This window comes from Notolepis coatsorum, assembly GCF_963971535.1.
Source record: "Notolepis coatsorum genome assembly, chromosome: 9".
Lineage (NCBI taxonomy): Eukaryota > Metazoa > Chordata > Actinopteri > Aulopiformes > Paralepididae > Notolepis > Notolepis coatsorum.
In genome coordinates, this window is record NC_140173.1 from 62,568,449 (window position 1) to 62,589,840 (window position 21,392).

Genomic DNA, 21,392 nt, shown 5'->3' on the forward strand with positions numbered 1-21,392 from the left:
TGACATCATGACTGGTCTCTCTGTGACATCATGACTAGTCTCTGTGACATCATGACTGGTCTCTCTGCGACATCATGACTGAGCTGTACCTCATTATAGAAACAACATATGTTCTATTGCAGGGTGGGTTTTCCTTTAAAAAGGGACCATACTGATTATTGGAACACTAGACCCATTTGATACATATCAATGATTAGGGGTGTCGCCGTTAAAGTTTAGATTTTAAGGTCATGATTCCATTAAAAAAATCCTATCGTTAGACTATCGAGTCTTGGTTTGTAAAGATGAAGGGATCACTGGTTTTATGACAACTGTCATTGACATTCAAAACAGATAGGGTAACAGTTAGGGTACCAACAGCAACCACAAGGAGAATCTTCAACAAAACATATCATGGTCACATGTTAGTACAATTCTAGTACAAATTGAGACCATTGCTGAAACAAACGGGAGCCTAATTATCAAGAACCACATTTCCCATAAACCCCATCGCTTCCTGTTTAGCCGTTGTTTCAGTCTTTTCTTGTGATTTCAAAAGGTTCAAATCGAACGCTAATTTCTTCTCGGCTCAGAATGGAAATGGCGACACCCCTACTAATGATGTTGTCTGTTCACGCTGGCTGAAGGTAACTGAAATCTACTCCACATTGCTAACAAAGTAGACTCCAGTCGTCTTCAGTCATCTTCAGTCAGTAGCTTGACCCCATCGACTTTGACCCAGTACGAGGAACAGCACAGACTAGGGCTGGGCAATTAATCGAGAGAAAAAAATCACGATCTCAATTCATAGACTTATGCAATCTCATTTCTAAGTTATGACGATTAATTTTTTAATAAAAAATAAAAATAAAATGTATCAACATCTTTTTTATTTCTTTTTTTACTTTTTACTTTACTTTTTAAATGATTTTATTGAAAAAAATAAGAATCGTGAGAGAATCATGATCTCAATTCTTGGAGAAAAATCGTGATTCACATTTGAGCAAGAATCGCCCAGCCCTAGCAACAGACTCTACCGAACAACATCATCACTGGCAGGCAGCAATGAAAGGGCTAGGGTTCCAAAAAAAACAGAACTATCCCTTTAAGGCGGCCCTCCCTCCCCCTCACACACACACACCCCCCACACACACACCGGGCGGCCCCCTATACTCACCAGAGAGGGCACCGTGAACATTTGCACCGAGAGGTCAGTGATGGAGTATTCCCTGTCATGGTCGTCTTTCACATAGTCACTCTGCAAGCGCTCATAATTCTACCGGTAAGATGGGAGCGGAGAGGAGGGGTTGGAGGAGGAGGAGGAGGAGGAAGACAAAGAGAAGCAGAGAGAGAGGCGTGTGTGTGGGAGGTGTACAGGAGGAGGAGGCCGAGGAGGTGTACTCACCATGGTGGGCACCGTGAAGAGCTGCACTGAGAGAGAGGTCACTGACACTATGCGTTCGTGATCGTCCTCCATAAAATCTGTCTGGAGGCGCCGGTAACTCTGAATGACAACAGGAGGGGAGGGTGTGTTCACCTCCGGGTCAGAGGCCGCGGGGGGCCGCGGAGCCAACGCACCACATCTCAACAACACCACCACTGAACCTGTGGCCGCGGGGGGGGGGGGGGGGGGGGGGGGGCGGAACCAACGCACCACAGAACCTGTTCCTCTGTCTGGTGGACTCACTAGGCCTAAAAAAAAATAATGGTTTGTTTCCGGTTGCCGACCGACCCTGCCGATTTAGGTGCGACCCAATATATTTTATGAGTTTATAAAAAAAAAAAAAAAAAAAAAATATATATATATATATATATATATATATATATATTTTATTTTTTGGAATAAAGTTTCATAGAAATCTTAGTCAAACCTTTAGTATTATGGATATTAAACATGCTGGCAGAGTACATGCATCCATGTTGTTGTGAACATTTTAATTAAATAAAGAAATTCCCTATCCATAGTCACCGTGGGAAAGAATAAAATAAGAAATTAAATAAAATAAATTCCCTACCTACCCATGGCCTTAACTGACAACCAACAGGAAACAAACTATATTTTTTGTTATGCCCTACTCTGATGGAACCTGCTCCTCTCTGTCTGGTGGACTCACTACTCTGTGATGGAACCTGTTCTCTCTCTGTCTGGTGGACTCACTACTCTGTGATGGAACCTGTTCTCTCTCTCTGTCTGGTGGACTCACTACTCTGTGATGGAACCTGTTCCTCTCTCTCTGTCTGGTGGACTCACTACTCTGTGATGGAACCTGTTCCTCTCTCTCTGTCTGGTAGACTCACTACTCTGTGATGGAACCTGTTCTCTCTCTCTGTCTGGTGGACTCACTACTCTGTGATGGAACATGTTCCTCTCTCTCTGTCTGGTAGACTCACTACTCTGTGATGGAACCTGTTCTCTCTCTCTGTCTGGTGGACTCACTACTCTGTGATGGAACCTGTTCCTCTCTCTCTGTCTGGTAGACTCACTACTCTGTGATGGAACGGTACCTGTTCTCTCTCTCTCTGTCTGGTGGACTCACTACTCTGTGATGGAACCTGTTCTCTCCGTCTGGTGGACTCACTACTCTGTGATGGAACCTGTTCTCTCTCTCTGTCTGGTGGACTCACTACTCTGTGATGAAACCTGTTCTCTCTCTCTGTCTGGTGGACTCACTACTCTGTGATGGAACCTGTTCTCTCTCTCTCTCTGTCTGGTGGACTCACTACTCTGTGATGGAACCTGTTCTCTGTCTGGTGGACTCACTACTCTGTGATGGAACCGGTTCTCTCTCTCTCTGTCTGGTGGACTCACTACTCTGTGATGGAACCTGTTCTCTCTCTGTCTAGTGGACTCACTACTCTCATGAAACCTGTTCTCTCTCTCTCTGTCTGGTGGACTCACTACTCTGTGATGGAACCTGTTCTCTCTCTCTCTGTCTGGTGGACTCACTACTCTGTGATGGAACCTGTTCTCTCTGTCTGGTGGACTCACTACTCTGTGACGGAACCTGTTCCTCTCAGTCTGGTGGCGTCTATTCGAATACCAACCGGTTCGTGCTTCCGCGTTCGTGTTTTGCGCTCTGATTGGCCACTGACCTACGCTAGTACGCCCCCCTTATCTACGCCAGTTATCTACCCCAGTTCGCCTCCAAGAACAGCTGTTTAACAGCTGTTTCAGTGACTTTATGTGCGCTATAGTTCGCGTAAATTTAAAGTGCTTAGAAATGCCGGTAAATGCTGGTTCATTCATGCTTTGAGGCACAATTCCTGGCAGGATTTTATAATATTGTATTTTATAATAATGTAGCTTGACAATTTTAAGAAACTACACTGGGGGGGGGGGGGGGGCCTCCGTGCTTTGATCGCAACCAACGGAACACGCCACACACGCATGCCCTGATCAGCATGAAGGAATTTTTGGATCAACGCAATATTGATACCATATAGTCCTTACCTTGACCAGGATCTGTCCCGAAAAGAATATTCCAATTATCTGATCGCCATTACAAGTACTGATGTCGATCAAGGTGCCAACGTAATCCAGCATTGAACATGAACCCGACCCTCGTCGATGCATGCGTTATAAGCGTTTGGCTTGACCGAGTAGTTAGACCCCGCCCGCAGGCCGCAGCTCGGCCCAGACGCGTCTATGCCAAACGGTTCATGTGTTTTGCGAATCCGATTGGCCACTGACGTTTCTGGTCATGTGACATGTGCGTCCAATCGCGTGACACGCCCATTTCCGCCTCGACCAGCAGCAAACCCTAACCCTAACCGTTCTATCGCCATGCTCTAAGACAAACTCTAACCTTAACCAACTTCGAAATAGTGCCTAAGCTTAACCGGGGAAAGAACTTGCCGTCACACGATTGGTGCGACCAGAAACATCAGTGGCCAATCAGAGCGCAAAACGGGAACGCGGAAGCATGCACCGTTTGGGTAAAGCAATGACGCGGCCCAGACACCAAGCCACATCGTTTCAAATGGAGTGCAATAGCGGCCGCAAGGCGTTAGGCGGCGGTATTGGACTTTTGAGATCTCAGACCCATCCCCAGTGATAACACAGGCTGCCGGCATGTCTTTATGGATGGAAATATCGAATAAAAGAAACAACGATGAAAACCCGACTATACTCTGGTTTTCGGGGGTCCTGGCGCTCAACGTTCGGCGAGTTAACCCTAGATCTTAGATCCTAATATGAAAAACGATGCGATTTAATGTTCTATGTCTTACCTTGACTTTGTCTATTTTGCTGCTATCTATTTTATGCTTTATGTCTGCACTTTATGCATTGCTCTTGATCTGCCAATGTTGTGCTCATTTTATGCCCGTCTTTTTTTACTGCTGTGAAGCACTTTGAGCTGCAATTCTTGTATGAAAGGTGCTATACAAATAGTGTATTATTATTATTATTATTATTATTATTATTATTATTATTATTATTATTATTATTATTATTAATTATTATTATTGTTTGCTTCATTAATTAAAGGGTGTGAATTTAAGTGTTCTCTAGTGCCTTTTGTCCGCTTTAAGGTGGTGGTATAAGTTAAAGGTTGTGGTGTCGAAGTAAAAAAAAACTCGGATCTTCTACAATCCTAAATCCGCCCCTGGTACAGACCCTTAGGGCTGGGCGATATGGAAAAAAATCATATCGCGATAACGATATGATAATTTTATTTTATTTCTCGATATCGATAATTATCGAATTGTTATAAGTATAAAAAAAATTAAAAAAAAATATATATATATTTTTTAACAACAGATGTATGTTTATTTTGCAGCAATTCTTTGTCATTGCCGCCATCTTTAGTGTTACATCCCCTCACACTCCAGTTCTCAGGCTGCAGCTGGTTTAAAAGCTAAAGTAAACCGGCTTCTCTGCTGGCTGTGGCTCCAGAGGAGTTGAACAGTTCTGGCTCCGCTAGTTTATTTTCGATCTTTTGGCGCTTTTTTGGTGGACAAACCACCGCACATGTGCACTGTGACTCGTGACTGGAGTCTAGTTCTGCTAGCACACATAGCCTACTGTGTACAGACGGTTTCAAAATGTATTTTAAATTAGAAAGCAAACAAAATAAATGGACAAGAGAAAAAGAAATCTGAATTTGGTCAGTATTGTCATTTGGACAAGCAAAGCCATTACTTTAAGTTGCAGGCAAGAAAGACAAGTCTGTCCACTGTCTCTGGTTTTAAAACTGCCCTGTTGCAGGTAAAAAAAAAAAAAAAAAAAAAAAAAAACGATATTCGATATCGATTATTAAAATATATCGCAATATTTATCGTTATCGTTATATCGCCCAGCCCTACAGACCCTCATCGCATCTAATGTTATTGCCTATATTTATGTATTTCTACTATTACCCTGCCCATACCTGTACCTCCCCATGCTGCTATGATGTCTGAATTTCCCCAAGTCGATCAATAAAGAAATATCTCATCTTAAACCCTCAACATGAAACCATATGATTGGTCTTGGGATTGGCAATGCAAATCGGATGCGCTTGACATTGGGGCTGAGTGATTAATCAAGCTTTAATTCCAACTACGGCTTCCTGCGATCATGAGAACAAGATACAACTGTTATTGTTCCGCTCTCATTTTGTCTTGTGTTGTAAATGCAGTGCACCCTTCCTTCACAGCGGTGCTCCCCCCCCCCCCCCCCCCCCCATCAAGCCCAAACAGTAGTTTCAGCTGGTGTTGAGAGGGAGGAGGAGCCACGGCGCGTTTCTCCAGTTATTTTTTAAACGTCTTTGGTAACTTGTGGAAGATGACAGAAAGGCAGCCTTTGGTTGGTCAAGAAGAAAGGTAAAAAAAAATCAGTTGTTGTCATATGATGTTCTCAAATCAATGACTAATCATGTTTAATATTGATGGTTTCAATATCAATTATAAATATCATGATTATGATTTCATCCATCAAGAAACGGATAGTAGTTTCCATGTTTTTAAGTTATCTTTGTAAATATATTATTTTATTTCCGGTTATATGTTCATCTACATAAAGCCTAATTCCATGAATTAGCACGAAACCATCGCAACCTTCAGGTAAACCGGTTTGATTTGTGTCTAGGGGGGAAACCTCCTGTACTCTTAGCTTCAGCCTCTGTGGTCCAGTAGAACACATTAATCAGAACAGGGTCTCCATGGTTACCACAGAGTACCACAGTGACAGTGGTAAGGTCCCAACTCATGTCAGAGTCATGTCGTCTTCCAAGACTTCTAGCGTTAGTCTCAGGGGAAAGTGCCCATTTCGGTGTCAATATTGGCTAAGAACACTTAAGGGATTTGGACTAATGGGCCACAGCTCTGTGCCTACGTCAGCAGCTGTACCTGCGCTGCTAAGCCCTGGCCTTGAGGAAAGAGGGCGTGGTTCTATTCCTGCTGAGTTCCAGGGACAGGTCATCTCCAGCCAGGAGGCGCCTGCCTGACATGGTTATGGGGTTACCGGGTCAGACGGGGCCGAGGCATTCGAGGGTTTGCCAGGAAGGAAGGATGAGAGACGGGATACAGATCAGCAGAGGCAGCTGACTGAGGCTATGAGACACAGATCAGCAGTGAAGTGTTTTAAGTGAAGTTTGGTGAATAAGCAAGTTATTGCACTATTAATCCCAATCGACTAATTCATCAGACATTCATCTTTGTTTGATCAAGAGTTGTATACAGTTTTTTTTTTGGGAACCCCTGCCCTAGAGGGTCAGAGGTTCACCCCCCATACTCTCTGAAGATCCTGTGGGAAACACTGTGTTTTTTTGTGTCAAATAAAAACAAAGGTTATTTGAATGATTTCCTTGGCGTTTCTAGTTTAAGAGAAAAAAATCTATTCTCGCCCAGCCCTAATTCATATGGATTGAAAACGGTGCAAATAACACCAGAACAAGGATGTTGGCATGCATGCTTTCACTTCACATAATGGCTCAAATCAATAAAGTATAATATTTTCAGTTTTTAGTTATGTAGCATACTAAACATAACCCTGCCTTCAAAACCACATGATAGTGACAAAGGTTGCCTATATCTCTGACTACCCTAAGATTATAGCATGGATGGAGGAACCAGAAATATGTTTCAAAACTAAATGTTATTAGGGATACCCCAATAACAAATGCCGCTGATACTGATCACCAATAATCTATAAGCCATATCGGCCGATACCGATCATTACATTGGCTGGTAGCAATATTATAGATCAGTTTACATTACAGATGGTATCGCAGTATTATAGGTCAATTTACATTAGATGGTATAGCAGTATTATAGGTCAATTTACATTAGATGGTATAGCAGAATTATAGGTCACCTTACATTACAGCTGGTATAGCAGAATTATAGATCACCTTACATTACAGCTGGTATAGCAGTATTATAGGTCACCTTGCATTACAGCTGGTATAGCAGTATTATAGGTAACCTTACATTACAGCTGATATAGCAGAATTATAGATCACCTTACATTACAGCTGGTATAGCAGTATTATAGGTCACCTTGCATTACAGCTGGTATAGCAGTATTATAGGTCACCTTGCATTACAGCTGGTATAGCAGTATTATAGGTAACCTTACATTACAGCTGGTATAGCAGTATTATAGGTAACCTTACATTACAGTTGGTATTAGGGGTGCGACGGTACACAGAAGCCACGGTCCAGTACGTACCTCGGTTTTGAGGGCACAGTTCGGTACGAGTTCGGTACAACAGGAAAAATATATTTATAATAATCATTATATATTTATAATAATTATAATTAAATATAATTATCTTTTATTAAGTTATACTTAGTTCCGCCTAGGCTTGGCGCGGTAGTCAGTGATACCAGTGTCATTCTGTGTTCAGGCATCCACTGAGTAAATTAATTGCCTACTTCCCCCAGCCCCCACCGGTGCATGCTTTCAGTTTCACTTCTAGAGTAGATTTAACTTCACGTGAGGCAGAGAAAGAAGACTCTAGAGAAGAGATGTCATGTTACACAACAATGGCAGAGGATTTATCAATATTTTGGATTTAAACACAGCAGCAGCTCAACTGGGGAGGAGCTCTGCAAAAGTACGTTGTGCGTTCTAGTTTTTCTCTCTGATCAGCTGTGAGTGAGTGAAAGTCACGTGGAAGAAAGTTGGTGTGTTATTTGGCGAACAAGAAAAGTATGAACATTTTCAGTAATGACCCCCTGCTGTGTTACAAACATATTTTGGAAAGGGGTGAATTTGGAGTTTTAAATAAAATTCTGCATGCAAAAAGAAGTTCTGCACGTGTGTTCAGTTAGTGGTTTTTAACGGACCGTTGTATTCGTTCGGTACACAGCACGTACTGAACCAAAGGTCCAGTACTGAAACGGTTCGGTACGGATACGTGTACCGTTACACCCCTAGTTGGTATAGCAGTATTATAAGTCAGTTAACATTAGATGGTATAGCAGTATTATAAGTCAGCTTACATTACAGCTGGTATAACCATTTATACTGAATATCTGCTGATGATTGGTGGCTGATCGATCGGGGCATCCCTATATGTCAACTCTGGTAATATGTTTCTTTCAAGACCCTCTCTCTTCCTTCAGCCTCCTCTCCATGTAAGGGTGTTGCTCTGCACTGGATGGATCATGTTACTACCTGCACTAAGCCACTCACTAGGAATGTAAGACTTGGTTATACAGCTGTGGTTGTCTCCAAAGTGAAAAAAGGGGACCAAAAAAGTGAAAAAAGGAAGGGGGCCAAACATCCCTTCACCTAATGCTCTCGATACCACAGAATATCAAACAATTACAATAAATAACAGTTTGGAAAAAAAAGATGGCTCAGGAAAGATACCATCTAATCACAACATCCTGGGTTTGATTCTGGCCCATTAACTGTGTTAAACATCACCCCCCCCCCCCACACCAAATCACCTGCCCACACTTGCAGTCATTCTATACTGTATAAATAACAGGAGAATGTCTTACTTTTGCGAACTGGATGGCAAAGAGCTTCTTGTACTTGAGGTCCATGAGGAGGCTGGTCATGAAGAGCTGGTGGTAAACATTCCTGGCTCCTGAGAGAGAAGATCGGGACGGTGTTACCAGTACACTTTTACCAGTACACCATTAACGGTACACTTTTACCAGTACACCATTAACGGTACACTTTTACCAGTACACCATTAACGGTACACTTTTACCAGTACACTTTTCAGGGAAAGTCCATAACATTGCCGTTTATCTCTCGGAGTCGATACAGGTTGAGAGTTGAACCTTGTTCCACGAGCCTGGCCACAAACTGGTTGGAAGAGTCACATGAGTTTTGTAGCCAATAGACGGGGGTTAATGAGTTCCATTCTGCTGGTAGCTTGGGGGGGGGGGGGGGGGGGTTAATGAGTTCCATTCTGCTGGTAGCTTGGGGGGGGGTTAATGAGTTCCATTCTGCTGGTAGCTTGGGGGGGAGGGAAGGTTAACAATAATATGAGACCAATATTAGCCATTATACCTGTTATCTGCCCTCCAACATGACCATCTCTCGTGGGTTCCAACAGGCTACATTTAAATGCCAGCACCGAAATAGCGGCACCTTATGAAACCAGAGTCTGGATACCAACGTCGCAAACGTAGAATTAATGTCGTCAAGGGAACCATAGTTTTAAGAAAACAGGATGTAAAGGATTCTTTAACACAGGGTTTAAAATGGTAAATAAACATTTGTAGTTTAACACTTTAGTTGCCAAAGGACGAGTTTAGGCGTCCTTCCCCGCCATGCTCAAGTTGCCGAAGACGCCGTAACTCGTCTTTGATATCAATATTTCAAAAATCTGTGATCGGAATCATATTTTCCATCCGCAGCCTTCACACACAGTTCAGAGCTCCTCTCAATCCTCTAGCGGTTCAAGAGCGCCATATGGTGGCCGATCGGCAGAAGCACCAAACAGGAAGTGATGTGGCTGAAGTGCTGATCACCCATATTACTTCCGGCCACTCTCTATAGCTCCCGCGACTCCATCTTGACACAATACATAGCGATCCGTTGCCAATAACTCGATAAACAACATGATTTGGACGTATATACCATTATACAACCTGGAAATGGACCGGGTATTTTTACATCCCATAATGGAAAACTGTCTACCCCATCGCCCAACGGCCCGCGGAGACTGGGGTGAGTTTTAGCGTGTAATATTTCCGTGTTCGATACTAACTGATCTGATGAACATATGTCCCACATTAAGGCCCTCCCATAGTCGAGCAGACTGTACACAGAGCAGACTCCGCGGAGGTCCGCGCGGCTCTTTGAGCTATGATCTCAGCGGACAGCAGACCCACAGGTGCGAAGCTACTATTTTCTGACGCGCGGACATCCGCGCCGCTGACTTGGTGTCACAAAACGCTGCTCGGCGTTTTGGTTGACATCGAACTGCATTTAATGTGACGCCGATCTGCATTTTACTCTGACCACTCGCTCCGTGCCAAGAGAGATGTTTGAATGGCTTTTCTAAATGAAGTGTGTAAAATTGCCAGTTTTATTTCGAAATATTGGAAACGGAGATAACATAGAATGTTATCTCCGTTTCCAATATTTTGAAATAAAACTGGTGCTTTTATTTCATGCAATGCGTGTTTGTCATTTCAGCACCAGCACTGTCCACCTCAAGCCTATACGGTACATTGCATCTCGCTGCCTATATACCGGTACCTGTTATTCAAGTGCGTAAAACTGCCCGTTTTATTATCGAAATATTGGAAACGGAGATAACATACCGTACTTTTCGGACTATAAGCCGCGGCTTTTTTCCCCATTTTTCGACCCTGCGGCTTATATAACGGTGCGGCTTATATGTGGACAAAACCCGAAAATCGAAATATTGCTTTTTTTACTGCATTGAAATGTTATTTATCTGTTCCCTTATTTGCTAAACTTAATACAACTTGTAAATGAGTTAATGTTATTTGTCCGACAGTATTGTGTCCCAATGGGAGTCATTCTCTGTAGAGGTGGGAACTTAAAGCTCAATATAAGAACGGCCATGCACCACCACTCACAGAATCGAGAAAGAGCAATCAATCTGTCAATCCTTAACGTGTCCGGGCCGGGTAAGGTTTCCCGTGTTGAGTCAAATTAAGCCACAGGCTCCACTCCTTATGGTAATTAAACATTAAAACACATGCGGCTTATAGTCCAGTGCGGCTTATATATGTACACATCATTCAATTTAGCTGCTGCGGCTTATAGTCAGGTGCGGCTTATAGTGCGAAAAGTACGGTACTCTTTATTTTGACATCGGATGACGACGACATGACAGAAGTTGAACAGCGTGGGGACAATTGCAGGGACGCGGGAAGGGGGGGTGCGGGGGGTGCTGCAGCACCCCCTCTCAATTATTGCAAAAAAAAAAAAAAAAAATTTGGCAGTATTTATATATTTGTATATACTGTAACTGTATAACTGTAACACTGTATATTATAAGTTTATCCTGCTCAAAGCATGTCACCATTTTAATATTGTGTGTATTGAGCCGTACTGTATTGTAGCCATTTTCCAATCTGTTAAATAAAGTTTTCATTCATTCATTACACTACTGTATGTACACAATCATACGTGTAAAACCGAGTAGATTTTCGAGTGATGACAGACTGTCACAGACTGATTGAATGACAGGTGAAACAACTAATTGTATTCACCTCCTGTCTCCCGCCCTTCCCACGCACCACGAACCACTGAGCTACTGTGATACAGTGCTTGCGCAGTCAGTCGATTTGAGCTAGTAGTCAGACTTTGCTAGCACAGAATGTCTCACTCGCAGAAAAGAAAAATATCAGATTTATTTTCGAAACGTCCCGCCGGTCCCAGTGACAGTCCCACTAAATCTGATAAACGTCAGAGAGAGACAGAGACGACAGGTTCAGCCTCAGCATCAGGTATTGAAGAGTTAACTGAGTCTGTTCCCCTATACCCCCCCTCGGGCGCCAGGGGCTTCCACTGAGGGGTGATGCAAATAGGGATGGGGTGTTATGGCAGCTCATGATGGAAAGAGTGCGCACCGAGTCTGATCCCGAGTTGAAGAATTGGCTCCAAAAGAGAGACAACTGGATGTCCAACAACATCCAAAACGAAATCTTACAGCTGCTTGCCCATGATATTCAGCGACAAATTAGAGGCAAAGCATCCAAAAGCCCAATCTTTGGCTTGAGCGCTGACGGAACCACTGATGTCAATCACTGGAAAAGAACAATTCTTGTGTAATATACAGTTAGCCGATGACAACTTGGAAGCTCAGAACTTCTTTTGGGGTTTTTACAATGCCCGGCCCAGACACAACAGCCGAGACGATGTTTTTGTGTATAAAATACTTTTACGCCTCGACCTGCCCATGGAGAGGCTGATAGGATACTGTTTTGACGGGGCCAGCAACATGTCTGGGGGGTACAGGCTAGACCAGGGGTTCCCAAACTTTTCAGGCCGCGACCCAAAAAAAACGGTGTCAGAGAGCCGCGACCCCCACTATTATAGGAGGTAAAAAAAAATATTTTAAATGGAAATGTATGGTTGGAACATGCAAACGTTCAAACGCACACACACTAATAAGCATTGGAGGCTTTTAACCAGGGCCGGACTGGGGAAATCATTCAGGCCAGGAAATATAGCCCCAGTCAGGCCACTTTTTAAGCAGGGGGTCTGGGGGTCCCCCACCAGGAATTTCTTTGTTACAAAGACTTAATTTCCTGCATTCTGGTGCAGGCATTTTTTTTATTTGTACCCTTTAAATGCCAGTGTTTGTGATGGCATCACAACTTATTGTTAAAAAACAGGCTAGCATATGTATGATTAGCAACAACACAGATTTTTATGGATTTTCAGTTTTTTGTAATTGATAAATACAATATTTTATTCAACTTCAGCCCTGATCATAACACCACATATTCATTTTATAATTCTAACCCTTTAAATGCCAGTGTGTGTGATGGCATATATTTGCAATATATCAAATGCAAAGTACATTTTTCTGGGGGGGATTATTACAGGCTAGCATGTGTCAATGATTAGCAGTTTTTCGTAAGGATCCCGCCTCCACCAATCACATGCGGCTCCCTTTGTGTGTGTGTGAGAGCAAGAGAGAGAGAGAGAGAGATAGTTCTCCAACTTGTGTGAGTTGCAGTGATCTCCTGGTTGTTCCCCACCTAGGTTATCTAACTATTGCGCTGGTGCAAATAGAAACACTGGCCTGGCCTGCTTCTAAGTTCAGTGGCCTGACCAAAAAAAAAAAAAAAAAATTCCTTTCATCTGGCGACCCCCCCAGCACCCCCTGCCGTTTTATAGTTCCCGCGTGCCTGGACAATTGTGTAAACTGGCGCGTGACTATGGGAGGGCCTTTAGATGAATGGTATAACGCTGCCCACGGAATTATAAACGCCCCCTCGCCCATCCGGTCAACATCAGATGACGTGTAGTAACTTCCAGAAGTACTTCCAGTTGAAATTTTTTATATCGCGCTGATTGCTATCAAACTGTATTTCATCATCAATATAATGCATTTGGGGCTATAAATCACGTTCTGGAGAAAGCTGCAGAAAGAGATGAAAACATACTTATACTTTAGATCATATTTTAGTATGAATATGTGAATGAAAAAGTTTAACGTTGCTACACCATGAACAATACATATAGGACCTTGAATGGGCCCTAATAATGGCAATTAATATAGCCCTGCAAAGAAGGGGAACTTCTCCATGTTAAATAGAGCTGGCAACGGATGGTATATCATGAATTTAGCCTTAGGCAATCAAAGTGTTAATATGATTGTAATATAATGTGATTTTATTGTTTCATAATAAACAAATGCTCCCTTATTGATTTGAAATCATCAAACCCACTTCAGTCCTGAAGGGCAGGATGGTGGGGAGCAGTGTTCTGTACAGAACCCTCCTCTCCTGTTACCTTTCCACATCTTGTTCTGTACAGAACCCTCCTCTCCGTTACCTTTCCACATCTTGTTCTGTACAGAACCCTCCTCTCCGTTACCTTTCCACACCTTGTTCTGTACAGAACCCTCCTCTGTTACCTTTCCACATCTTGTTCTGTACAGAACCCTCCTCTCCGTTACCTTTCCACACCTTGTTCTGTACAGAACCCTCCTCTCTGTTACCTTTCCACATCTTGTTCTGTACAGAACCCTCCTCTCCGTTACCTTTCCACATCTTGTTCTGTACAGAACCCTCCTCTCTGTTACCTTTCCACATCTTGTTCTGTACAGAACCCTCCTCTCAGTTACCTTTCCACATCTTGTTCTGTACAGAACCCTCCTCCGTTACCTTTCCACATCTTGTTCTGTGCAGAACCCTCCTCTCCGTTACCTTTCCACATCTTGTTCTGTACAGAACCCTCCTCTGTTACCTTTCCACACCTTGTTCTGTGCAGAACCCTCCTCTGTTACCTTTCCACACCTTGTTCTGTACAGAACCCTCCTCAGTTACCTTTCCACACCTTGTTCTGTGCAGAACCCTCTTCTCCGTTACCTTTCCACACCTTGTTCTGTACAGAACCCTCCTCCATTACCTTTCCACCTCTTGTTCTGTACAGAACCCTCCTCCATTACCTTTCCACATCTTGTTCTGTACAGAACCCTCCTCTCCGTTACCTTTCCACATCTTGGAGTCACAGAGCATCAGTGTGTCGACCAGCGAGGAGTTGTCCCCCTCTGGACCCTTCTGTAGGCCGACCTGACACAGGACCCTCCTCAGGGCATCTACACACACACACACACACACACGCACACACACACACACGTTACATAAGGTCAGACCTGTGTGCATAAATACAAGCACAGACGTACGCAAACAACACGTTTATCTAAGGAATGAATGCAAATAATGCCTAAAGTCAAATGTTAAAGAATTGCGTAAAAGCCACGCTCACATGCCTAAGAGAAAATCAATAAAGGAAAAGCTGGAGAACAAGGAGAGGAGGAGAGAGGAAAGGAGAGGAGAGAGGAGGAGAGGTGTAAAGGGAGAGGAGAATAGTTAAGAGTGAAAGGAGGTGAGGAAGGAGAGAGAGAGAGGAGTCTTACCGGAGTATCCTATGACGTGTCCCAGCCAGGCGAGGGCCCTGAGAGCGAAGCACTGGTGGGCCACGACTGAGGAGTGCATGACCTGGACCCTCAGGGGTTTGGACTGACGACTGGTGTTCCTCTGCACACACACACATTAAACTATTGTTTAGTTTAAGTGAGAGACACACAGTAATATATATATATATATATATATATATATATATATACCGTATATATATACACACACACACACACACACACACACAGAGCACAGTACTCACCTCTATGACTGACTATAAGTGACTTGTCTACTGACTTGGCTACAGAGCAGAGGACTCACCAGTGTGACTGACTTGGCTACAGAGCAGAGGACTCAGCACTATGACTGACTTGGCTACAGAGCAGAGGACTCCGCAGTGTGACTGACTTGGCTACAGAGCAGAGGACTCCGCAGTGTGACTGACTTGGCTACAGAGCAGAGGACTCAGCAGTGTGACTGATTGGCTACAGAGCAGAGGACTCACCACTATGACTGACTTGGCCTGCTCACAAAACTGGAAGTCTCCAAAACGAACGGATTTCCTTCCCTGGGGGGCGAAACAAAAACATGCCTCGTCATTAAAAACAAACATCAAGTAGGCTTTTGTGTGAATTGACACGGCCCCATTATGGAACATAAGCCACTGAAGGAGGCAGCAGAGCCCAGTCTGAAGTCTGGAACATTCAACTTAAAAGAGGAGTGCCTCCGATTTTAAGATTTGACACGACATTAGAAGACTGGTGGAGACTGTGCTGGAAATATTACATACATATAGTTTAAGACGGAAAGAGAATTTTTATCTTTTTTCTTTATAGACTATGTGCATTTACATTAATCATTGTTACATGAAAATGTTTGCATTTATAAAGATATTGAGCATTTTGTTAAGTTAATGTAACGTCTCGTGTGTTTGTTGTATGTAGTTGTTGTGTTTTTTAGGGATTTATTTTAATAAAAAAATTAATTGAATTGAAACGACTGAAGCTAAAATAAACACAGCATTAGAGTATAGGTCTCCGTGTGCTGAACCAGGCTGAACCATGTTACAACTAGGGTTGGGTACCGTTCACATTTGAACCGGTACCAGTATCAATTCCTGGAATTCGGTAACGGTGCTCTTTCTGTAATATTCTTTTATATGTCCAAACTTCCCAATTTCAACATCGTTATTTATTTACAACATTTACTTATTTATTGTTGTAATACACGACACAAAATAAATAAAGTTTATTATGTGTATGTGTATTCTGATCATTATTATGTTTTTAAATGTTTAAATATCAACATTATCCGACCTCGTCTGGTCTTTCCAAAGACCCAAGAGACGGGACAGTAATACATATATTTGTGGAAAAGGCTCCCCCTCTTGTCTAGTGTATATTACCCTCTTATACTAAACATGTAAAGGTACCCAATCTAGTGGTAATCGGTACTCCGTAGTACCGATGCAATTCGACCGGTACCCTTAAAAGTACAGAGTTCGGTACCCAACCCTGGTTACAACGATGACAGCAAAAACACCCACTTCAGCTCACAGACCCAGCTCACAGACCCAGTACTGTACAGTGTGTATAATCAATCACCAGGCAGATGATATGACTGCAGAGAAACTGATCCTGTGATGTCATCAGATGACACTGAATCCTTGTGTTGTGTTTTAAGTCAAAGTCAGCTTTATTGTCGCTTCTCATAATGTGCAAGACATGCAGAGAAATGAAATTGTGTTTCCCCCTTCCCACGGTGTATATAAAAAAATATCTAATATAAACATAAAGTGACATATAGGACACTATAGACATAAGTAACATATGAGACACGATGTATACACTATACAGGACTATATATACAGTATAAACTGGCAAATTTTTTGTATGTACGATTGAAATAAATATAGGAGGCAAAGGAACATAGTGCAAATCTTTTTTAGCAGCGGTACATAGAAAGTATAACTAATAAATAATGGCAGTAGAATACAATAATGGCAGTAAAGTAAAGTGGCAGTGAGATGATAGATATGGCAGTAAGCTAATATAATCTAAACTAAAATAATGGCAGTAAAGTGGCAGTGAGTTGTGAAGTGGCAGTGTGTGTGTGTCAGTGGTCAAAAGTCAGCGTCAGCTTTATTGTCGCTTCTCATAATGTGCAGCTCCTAATTACAGCCCAGTGAAATTATGTAGATGAAGAAACGGAGAGAAGGATTGCAATAGGGGTCGCCATCTTTTCTATCTACATAATTTCATTGAGCTGAAATAAAAAGTAAACGGAAGGATTCAGTGTCCTCCGATGACATCACGGGAGGAGATACACAAACTCAGTAACTCTCAATAATTGTCAAACTAAATGAACGTGTACAAGAGTAGAGAGCCTTAGGGATATACACGCATGAGATTATGTGCAAAATAAATCAGCGTTGTTTTTCCTGTGAAGTTCCCCTTTAACCCCGTCACTGCCGCACTACCAAAACGGTTAACCCTTTCACTGCGACAAAACACAGAAGGTTAAAAAAAAAAACTTTCACTGCCAACACTACAGAAGGTTAACCCTTCTGATAGTAAAGGGTTAACCTTATGCAGTGTGGCAGTGAAAGGGTTAAAAATAGGGATGTCCCGATCCGATCACGTGATTTTCCGAAGATCGGGATCGGCAAAAAAATAAAATAAAAAGAAATCTGGATTTACATTTTTTTTTTATTCAACAAACATGACCATGTTCACGTCTTAAACTCATACTGAGGCCTTAGTTTTGGTTTTAAATTGCATATCATTCATTTATTTATTGTCACACAGAGCAGAAGAATTTTGCCAAAACAAACCAATAGTATCCAGCTGCAGAACAGCAGACCAGCCACACTCTCAGACCCAAACGCATTACCTTTGATTTAATTATACATCAAATGATTTATGTCAAGGATGGCAATGCCTCGCTTGAATGAAGTTAACTTTTCACCTGGATAACGTCAACATTCAGGGTGAATGTAATGTGAGAAATTGGGATTAAAAAATATATATAATATTTTTTTTTTATCGGAACGGGAAAGATCGTTATCGGTAGATACTCAAAATCACATGATCGGGAGCAAAAAAATGTGATTGGGACATCCCTACTTCTGATAGTAAAGGGTTAACCTTATGCAGGGAAAGGGTTAAAAAGACACGGTGGTGGTGGTGATCTGGACTCACGTCTCGGTCCACCGTGGTGGCGAAGCTGACCGCCTCCTTCTGGGTGCAGTTGACGGCCTTCTGCAGCGTGTAGATGACCTGCTCGTAGGTGTGTACCTCGTCGTTGAACAACATGCAGTAGTACGTGTCGTTCCGGTCTCTGTACAAACACAACGGGTGAGGAGCAGAAAAAACACCTTTACATTCACTTCTATGGACATTAGTTCCATCATAATGGGTTATGTTTAGAGACTGTTGCTATGTTATATATGGACATTAGTTCTATCATAATGGGTAATATTTAGGGATAGTTGCTATGTTATAAGATAAGATATTCCTTTATTGATCCCCTTGTGGGAAAATGCAGGCATCATAGCAGCATGGGGGGAGGGGGGGTACAGGTAGTAGAAGACATGGTACAGGTCATAGAATTATAGTACAGTGGAGAAGTAAACAATTAAAATAGAATAAAAAAGGCAGTGTAAACAATATAATTAACTCTGGACATGCGCATATGGGCAACAAGGTGCAAGATGAGGGTATGTATGCCCTCTCAGTTATATTTGCCATACAATAAATAGTTAGTTACTACAATATATAATCTAATAATAATCCAATAATCTAAATCTAATCTAAAAATGCTAAACACTAAATATATGCTCTGATGAAGTATATAGTATACAGATAAGGTGCAGTATGCATACGGTCTTTTAGGTGAGAGTCAGCTACTAGGTTCCTAGTAGTTAGATGTCTGGCAGCAGTCCCTGGCGCGTCTAGTTTTTTACCAACCATTTCCAGTTCCGCGTTCGCGTTCTGCGATCCGATTGGCCACCGACGTTTCTGGTGCGATCTGATTGGCCACTGACGTTTCTGGTCATGTGACATGTGCGCCCAATCGCGTGACGCCTGTTCCTGCACCCATTTCCGCCTCGAACAGCAGCAAACTACCTAACGCCTAGTTTATCACTGGTTAAGCTTAGGCGACTCTTTCGAAGTTGGTTATGGTTAGAGTTTGGAATCCGGGCTGGTGTTCTATCGCCATGCTCTAAGACAAACTCTAACCTTAACCAACTTCGAAAGAGTGCCTAAGCTTAACCGGTGATAGAAACAGGCGTCACACGATTGGGCGCACATGTCACACGACCAGAAAAGTCAGTGACCAATCAGATAGCAGAACGCGGAACTGGAAATGGTAAAAAACTAGACGCGTCCCTGCCCACTGTTGTGGAGCCTGATGGCCGCTGGTATGAAGGACTGGCCAAGGCGTTTAGTTGAGTGTCGAGTGCTTGTATGTCTCCTAGAGGGATAGTTGGGGACAGAGTAGGCTGTTCTTCCTGAAGAGACTCGGGTCCTTCAACGTTTGCAATAGACTGCTGCAGTCATTCTACCAGTCTGTAGTGGTCAGCGTCGTCTTCTATGCTGGGGGGGCTACATCAACTCGAGGGACACCAACAAACTGAACATCCTGGTGATTTGGGCCCCCTTGGACTTTTTGTGAAGCCAACTGTCACCAATCTAGGGGTGAAGATCGATTGTGACCTTAAGTTAGACAAACAGCTAAATGCTGTAGTGGGAAAGAGCTTTTTCCACATTAGGAGGCTGTCCAAGGTCAAAAAATGTTTTATCCCGTAGTGTTGAAACCGTTATCCATGCTTTTATGACCTCTCACCTTGACTATTGTAATGCCTTATATGTTGGCATCAGTCAGGCCTCCCTCTCTCGCTTGAAGTTAGTCCAGAACACCGCTGCTTGTCTGCTAACGGGAACACGTAAGCGAGAGCACATTTCCCCTCCACTGGCTTCCTGTGCGTTTTAGCAAAAACTAGGTCTATCCATTTAACTACAATCATTTTTTTTTTCATATAAAATGCTACCAAAAGGTCACCCGCCAAAGTGGCTGGTAAGAGTGACAGAGTTGCACGCCACTGCCGAATTTCTACCCGTATAATGTCAAGCCCTGGATGTATGACTTGGTCATAATAAGGTCATTTATAGGCCTGATATTCTATATGTATCGAGGATGGCTCTACAAAAAAAACCTGTAAATCATCTGCCCTTTGTTAATTTGCTTAGAATTTTTGTACACTTGATCTGAAGATGGTGCTGAATGAGCTCAGTGGCTCAAATGTTAATGTCAATGTTAGCACGGTGTTATTCACCGTCAAAGATGGAAAGAAAACGGATTAATAATCATTTATATTCTCCTTTGGTTCATTACAATTTACTCAAGCATAGTAACAGACACAATATTTCTGACACTGGGAATACATTCCTTGCCGTGCATAGATGTCCCTAGATACCAAGACCATGCAAATGGACCTTGTAGAAGTGGAGCAATCTTTACTTGGGTATGTACTTTGTCGAATTTTCAGAAAATATGGCTAGGGGGGCGGCTACGTGGCGCAGTGGGCAAGGCGCTCGCCACAAATACTGGAGACTCGGCTCGAACAGGAATCCCTCCCTGTTCGAGCCCCGCTCTCCACATTGCTTTCAGTTTAGCTGGTCGTCCGCACTAATACACATTGGCCGTATTAGGGGGAGGGAAACTGAAGGGTGGGGATCGGGCGTTGTGGACAGCGACTCCTACAGGTCTGTTGGTGCGCCTGCGCAGTAGAATCAGGAAGCGACGGGGGCGGGGCCCCTCCAAAGCCCAGACCCCCGACGCTGAAAGAATGAGCCCTGCAGGTGGAAAGATGAGACTGCTGTTACCTCGAGTATCGGAGGGGACTCGTGCTATGTATGACTTAGTCCACATTGCAGCCGGCTTGTGGGAGGCAAGAAACAGCGTTCGAAGACAGGGGAGGGTTGAATTGGACGATATGAAAATTGGGATGGGAGAAAAATAGAAAATGGGAGAAAAGGTGGATACAAAAAAAATATGGCTAGGGCTCAACTCTATACACTCGACGTGACTGTAAATGAGGGGAAACCTCAGTTGCATTTAGAGTTCAAATAAAGGTTTATGAGGGAGACATTTAGATAATTGCTGCATTGAATGGATGATTAAAACTGGAACAAGCAGCTTCAAAAAGGTTAACTTTGTTATGAGATTCATTTCCCTGCAGCTGTCTAGACACCACTCACTTAATTCAACTCCCAGACTATATTCAGAGATTTAAACCTTGGTGTTATTGCTATGCTATTGTTATGGTGTGTGGTGTGTGACTGTGTGTGTGTGCGTGTGACTGTGTGTGGCAGTGTGATTGTGAC

General features: G+C 42.9%; 1 protein-coding gene across 4 annotated transcripts in view; it reads right to left on the reverse strand.

Annotated features, from left to right (window-relative positions):
• ubr2 (ubiquitin protein ligase E3 component n-recognin 2) overlaps positions 1-21,392 on the reverse strand; it is a 168,581-nt gene that overhangs the window by 96,464 nt on the left and 50,725 nt on the right. For 2 of the 4 annotated variants that reach the window (XM_084321190.1, XM_084321188.1), the window contains exons 6-11: positions 18,204-18,342; positions 15,509-15,571; positions 15,003-15,123; positions 14,574-14,681; positions 8,917-9,005; positions 1,157-1,255 (exon numbers count right to left, since the gene is read on the reverse strand). In XM_084321190.1, the coding sequence (XP_084177316.1) occupies positions 1,157-1,255; positions 8,917-9,005; positions 14,574-14,681; positions 15,003-15,123; positions 15,509-15,571; positions 18,204-18,342 (619 nt within the window). Of the gene's footprint in view, positions 1-1,156; positions 1,256-1,384; positions 1,484-8,916; positions 9,006-14,573; positions 14,682-15,002; positions 15,124-15,508; positions 15,572-18,203; positions 18,343-21,392 lie in introns of all 4 variants that reach the window. The other 2 variants (XM_084321189.1, XM_084321187.1) reach the window with 1 other exon arrangement.